At 37.9% G+C, this 6581-nt stretch overlaps 1 protein-coding gene across 2 annotated transcripts in view; it reads right to left on the bottom strand.

Moving 5' to 3' along the window:
• fchsd2 (FCH and double SH3 domains 2) overlaps nt 1-6581 on the bottom strand; it is a 244362-nt gene continuing 237781 nt past the window's right edge. For both annotated transcript variants that reach the window (XM_080197533.1, XM_080197534.1), the window contains one exon: nt 1-4821. In XM_080197533.1, the coding sequence (XP_080053659.1) occupies nt 4738-4821 (84 nt within the window). In that variant the 3' untranslated portion in view covers nt 1-4737. The remainder of the gene's footprint in view (nt 4822-6581) is intronic.

Genomic DNA, 6581 nt, shown 5'->3' with positions numbered 1-6581 from the left:
TAAAGTTTCAAATTTTTATTTAACATTTGTACATAATAAATACAAGTTTTAACAGCCAATACACTGCAGAAAACATTTTGCACATTTGCTTTCTCTGCTTGAAGTGCTGACACTGTACAATGTATAATATGGATAATTAGCCCCATGTATCGACAATTAAAAGGGAACATATAGTTTGAAAACTCTTGGTTCTTAATTTAGAGCAATAATACGTGAGAAAAATATAAAACATGGGCAAACTTGCAAATAATCAATAGGCAACTGAAGGGGGCAGAGGAAGTCAATGAAGTTTGGATGAATTGGCAACAGCAATATTGTCAGGTTATAAAAATATGGTCTGTAAACATCATAAAAGTAAACAAAAGAACTTCAGAATACAAAAGAATTTAAAACGGTGCTAACAATATCTGAGTGCAGTTTTAAAGAAACAATAACCTTTTTATTGTAATGTAACTCAATGTGTACTTTATTTATGTCCCTGCTTTTATTCCTTTCCTGTTACAATAACTATTTGTGCTTTCTTCTTGTAAATGCCATTACAAAGGGTCATGTTTCTTCAAGGTAACAGTTCTTGGCTTGGCGATTAAACTCAGTCATTGAATATTACTAAGTAGGTTTGGACAGTGGGTTTTTAACCAGGATTTTAATTTACAGCTCACGAGGTATGTAGCAGGTAGCATCACCACCAAGGTGATGGAACTCAGGATTAGTTGTTGGCAGTATATGTATGTCTGAAGCTGCAAAACATAACTAAAATATGTGGCCTCCAGTTCAAAGGCTCTCAACATGACTTCAGTAGCTTCAACTAAGCCACATGTACACACAAACACGTATTTCACAACCTTTCTAGAATTATACTTAACCTCTTCAAGCCAAACATTTAAAACATAAGCAGATAAAACATTTATGGATAGGGTATTCTTTAAATGACAATCTATCAGAAATTTTCTGTGTGGTATACTATTTAACGAGGGTTTACAGAATTACTCAAAGAATGCACACAGTTATCTGCTCACACTAAGCATTATTTGTTCAGTGACTTGCCATGACTTCACTTAATCTACACAAAACAGATTAAGAAGTCAGATCCATGCCTTTGGGGCTAATTTCTAAACTATTATACAGCTTCCAGAAGTTGTATGATAGCAGCCTTAGAAGTAATTGTCTAGTTTCAGATAGTCATAGATCAAAGATGGGTCAAATCACACAGGAACAGTGAGTTATTAACTCATTTATAAAGCTGCATCACTCTCCTTCCTCAAACTATCTGGTTAATCAGGTGATCATTAAAACTTTATATTCATCCATTGGGGGGGGCTTAATCATTCTTTGCAACTTTAATAAACTGGTGCTTCAAAACCATGTATAATGAACGAAAACATTGACCAATTAGTACCTTGGAGTACTTTTACGGCAGATATTCTCATTAACAATCCTTTCCAATATGGTGGATTGAACAGAGATCAGCCACTTCCAATCTTATTTGAGCGTTTTCCCTTTCTTGATCAACAGAAGTACTCCCATGCCATGGTGAGGCAAAAACACAAGATTCACCTGGTTAACACCTAAAGACTTTAGCTGATAGCTGGCAAAACGCAGCACATTTTGGTTGTTGTGACCGCGGCCACAGCTGAAATCAAAAGCTGTCTTGAATCAGTTACACAAGCATGTCAATTTTCCGGATCAGAGTTTGCGTAAGGTTTGCACAATTGCAATTATTTTGTAATCACAAATCAATTTTAGGAGATCAAACTGATGCATGTAAAATCTATGCTACCCTCAAAGCTTTTATACAAAGCTTACTTCTTCCTTGATTAACCATGACAAGCATTTAGAAATTCTACCATATACCTGATGCAAGCATACAAATCACACATTTTACTTTCACTCTTTAAGCAGAAATTCTGATTCAATCATAATTCTCAACCAACTTGTGTAGTCATTAAGATTCAACTCTAACAACAATAATTTACACTTGTCTTATTTTTGGAATTTTACATATTTTACTGCTTTCTTTGCTTTTCTGATTTGACACCATTCTTCAGCTGGAAAGGCACCACACATCAGTAATGAGCATCTTCAGGATCATCACCATCAGATTACATTGGTTGCTAGAGAGCAAAACTTTCAAGACAAGAAATATTTCCCAGTAAATTCTACCGCCTTCCCCAATGAATAGTGAACTCATCAATGAGAGTTTAGCCCCAATCAGACTTGGTTTGGAGGTTGGGGGGGGGGAAGAGGAGAAGGGATGTTGAGGCAGAAGGCATTCAAACTCTAGCCCTTTAATGCCAGTTCTCTGCTTGCCACTACAAGCCTGTCCTGCAGATTTTAGTTTTCTGATGATTTACCATGTACACGATGATCATTTGGAACATCATACTTTTACATGTAGTGTTGTAAGCGAACAGTGATATGATTGATTGCATTTCAGCGTACTTTACAATGCTTTTACTACATGGTTATGTTGATGTGTGCATATATTGTATATACATGTACTACAGAAATTAATCAGTTTGAAAAGAAAAGCACAAGTTGAACAGGCTGCTAAGTCCAAGCTAGGGGTTTATGCAATGACAAACTAAAGAGAGATAGTTAAAAATGAATTGCCAGGACTTTTATTGGTTGAAACAACACAAATCAAGCTCGGATAAAGGAAAGTAGGCTTCGAGGTTTGAAAAGATAGTGTTGAATATCAAAATGGATCATAAGTGACAGTCTCTTTCCAATGTCTACATAACCTTTGAAAGAGTAATACAAGGCTAGGTCAAAATGCAGAATCTGAACACTGTAGTTTTGCTTGGAGGTTATAAATCAGCTGCAGGACTCAAATCTAATTCCCAGTGGAGATAATTTGAAGTGGTTTCGAAGTTCTTACTATGAGGTCAAATAACCAAATCTGCAGTTGAATTCAAAAATGCAATTGCCAACCTCAGTTTTTTCTCTAACAGTATTGGAATATATGTATTAACACTGACAAATAGCACTCTTATTGTAAAAGGAGAAAGACAAGAGAGAGAGCAAAGATTTTGAACAAGTGGCAGTCATCAGATTTGAAGTCTAAAACTAATAAATTGGATCATTCAAGAACAGACTATGTGAAGAGTTAATTTCTGAACTGTGTCGTCTCTGTCACTCAAATTTAGCAGTCTTTATGAAATCACTTGGAAGTTATTTATTTAGGTGTTTATAGTTTGCAGCAATTGAAATGTTATTCTTAGCTTCTTGTCCTGTTTCTCCAGTTTTCTAACCCTTTAGTACATTCAGTATAGTAAATCTGAAACCCCCTGACTGTGAAATAAAAGCTGAAGTGTGCATAAAATTCAGAAATCTGAAGTGCACTAGAGCACAAGGCAATTTAAACATTCGTTCTCACTGTAACAGTGGAGATATTTTTAAACTTATAAACTTCAAACCTGCCAGCCCCATTTAAATGTGGCAATTAAATATTTAATTAACTCACCCAAGAAACAAGTCAAATGGCTTACTGCGATCATAAAGCTGCATTACTCAGCAATCAATATAAAGCCTCTCTTCCAGCTTAATACTGTCATTAATATTTCAGGGAGCACAACATCATTTTTTTTGAATTAAAGAATAATTAGCCTGTCAAGAGTTAACAAATATATGCAATTTAAAAGATACTGATCTTAAAGGGTTTGTTTTAAACTAAAAGGAAAGAAAATGTCACCCCAGAAATCAAGCAGATCCTTTTCTCTTATTCGAAGACGATTCATGCTCGCTGGAAACATGTGTATGAAGTTTTCCATTTTAGCATGGCCTTAATGTCTTTTCTTTCTTGACTGGAAACATTGCATAAATATTAGTCATACACAATTATGGAAAACTAAGACTCTTTTGAGTTAAGATAGAGGCATTTCTTTGTATTTATTCCCTTATTTATCTGATTTGTTTTCTTTGCACCAGAACTACTGAGAGGAACCAGCCCCTCTTAAAATAATTTCTGCCTATCCCCACAATTTTTCTAGTCCATTTCACACTACTGCACATTACAGCTGGATATATGTATACAGACTGGATTAATACTAAAGGGAGATATGTTCAACCTTGAGGCTACAGTAATGTGCTAATGAATGTACGATATAAATTGTATGAAGTACATGCCTTGTGCCTTTTTTTCAAAAGAAACTTTGCTTCTATCTATATTCTTCAGCCTCAAAGCAATGATGAGTGATTGACTGATTATAACAATCGTATCTGTATCTGGCACTATAGGCACTGGTACAGAAATCAGCAGCTACGTACTGGAATTGTACCAGAGAAACATATGTTTCTGATCCAAAACTGTGCCCTGCACAGCACCTTAGGCATATAATTACAGAAGTACCAGACTCTGCTGCATTGGGGACAGAGGAAGCAGTGTGCTAAATGTCTTTTAAATGGAGGACTGAAACAGGATTGGACCCATCCAAAGTCAGATTGGCCAAGCAGTATTCCCCTCATTGAACTGAAAAAAGGCAAAAAAAACATATGGTCCAATTTAAATGACCAGAAAAATATAGTGGCTACAAAGGCACAAGATTTTGTAAATCAAAGAAGGAACGCCGACTTTCCTCATGATCCGCACACTTCATAATTGCCTTTTTCTGTTGTCTTCCACTGCTCCTTGACTGCAGATTCCTTTGCACTGATGGGGCAGAGAACGTAAAGGAATCCAACATTGAAAATGCTGAATAATTCAGTCTCAAGTCTGATTAGACAAGGGTGATCTGTAGGTTACACCAGAGTTATTTCTACTTCCTCTGTCTTTTCTGCTTTTCGGCGATGGTGCTGGGTAGGCGGAGGTGGAGCAGCCCGTACCTGCAAAAACAGTCATCTCTGAAATTAATCCTTTGCTTTAATTTTCGGACAGATTATGTTAAAGTCTTAAGTCTCTGTAAAAGTGTCATGTAGTGCTGTTGGGTCCCTTTGATTAATTGGATAGTAGAACCAGAATAATCCAGATCCCAGAGCTTTGTTCAAACCCGTTATCAGAAACATACTGACTGTCATTTCTGAATGGTTGTTGCTCTGTGGTGGAATAAAATGAATAGTTCTGTGAGATACAGCCACCATGAAAGTTGTCACCTCTCCCATTATTCTGAAATATTACAATGACAAGACCACATTAAAAAAAAGCCAACATACGCACCCCATCTTCCAATCACTCATGCATCTAATGTGCTCTACCAGGCATAAAGTACCCATCCCCGATACATCCTTTCTTCCAGGTTTTGCTGCATACGGACATGAACTGCTTCAGGATGAAGAGCCATGAATGCTACTGACAATTGTGCAATCATCAGCCAACATCCCCACCTTACGTAACAGACCTTTTGTAAGGAGGAAAGTAGCTGAAGCAGCTGAACATAGTTGAATCTTGGACACCCTGAGGAAGTCCTGCTATGATATCACAGGACTGAAGATTGACCTCCAACAACTACGTTCCTTTATGCCAGGTATAATTCCCACTAGAAGGGATTTCTGTGTATTCCAATTTACTCCAGTTTTGCCAGGGCTCCTTGATGCCACACTTGGACAAATGTTACCTTGATATCAAGGGCAGTCACTTTCATCTCACCTCCCAGGATTGGTTCTTTTGTCCATTTGGATCAAGGCTGCAATGAGGTTAGGAGTGGAATGACCCTGCCAGAATCCAAACTGTTCAGGTTATTGCTGAGTAAGCACCGCTTGACAATGCAATCAGTGACTCCTTCACTATGCTGATGACTGAGTGTTGACTGATGGGGAAGGTTGGATTTGGCCTCTTTTTTGAGAGAGCGCAGATCTGGACAATTTTCCACAGTGCTGGATAGATGCCAGTGTTGCAGTTGAATTGGAACAGCTTGGCTATGAGCACAGTTAGTTCTGGCGCACAAGTCTTCAGTACTATTGCCAGAATGTTGTCAGGATCCATAGCCTTTGTTTTATCTAAGACCTTCAGCCATTTTGTGAAATCATGAACTGAATCAAATTGGCTGAGGATGGGCATTGTTGATGCTGTTGACCTTAGGAGGAGATTGAGATGGATTATCTAACTTGCACTTCTGGCTGAAGATGGTTACAAATGATTCAGCCTCGTCTTTTGCAATTAAGTGTTGGACTCCGCCATTATTGAGAATAGGGATATTTGCAGAGTCGCCTACTTATGTTAGTTGTTTAATGATCCACCATCATTCACGACTGAATGTGTGGCAAGATTGCAAAGTTTAGGTTAGATCTGTTGGTTGTTGTGAGATCTCTCAGTTCTGTCTATCACTTGCTGCTTATGCTGTTTAGCATGCAAACAATCCTGCGTTGCAGCTTCACCAAGTTGACACCTCATTTTTAGGCATATTCTCCTGCATTCCACCCTTGTTCTCTATCCTAGAACCAAGGATGACTCCTGGCTTGATGGCAATGGGAGAGTGGGGGGAATATGCCGATCCATGAGGTTACAGATTATGGGTGAGTACAACTCTGCTGCCACTGATGGCCCATAGTGCCTCATGGATGTCCAATTCTGAGTTGTTAGATCTGTTGGAAGTGTATCCCATTTAGCAAGGTGGTAGTCCCACGCAACATCCTCAATGTGAAAATGG

The sequence above is a fragment of the Carcharhinus amblyrhynchos genome, chromosome 10 (genome assembly GCF_965287045.1).
Source record: "Carcharhinus amblyrhynchos chromosome 10, sCarAmb.v2.hapA, whole genome shotgun sequence".
Taxonomy (NCBI): Eukaryota; Metazoa; Chordata; class Chondrichthyes; order Carcharhiniformes; family Carcharhinidae; genus Carcharhinus; species Carcharhinus amblyrhynchos.
The sequence above is the reverse complement of the archived record's forward strand: the minus strand, read 5'-3'. Positions and strand labels throughout refer to the sequence as shown.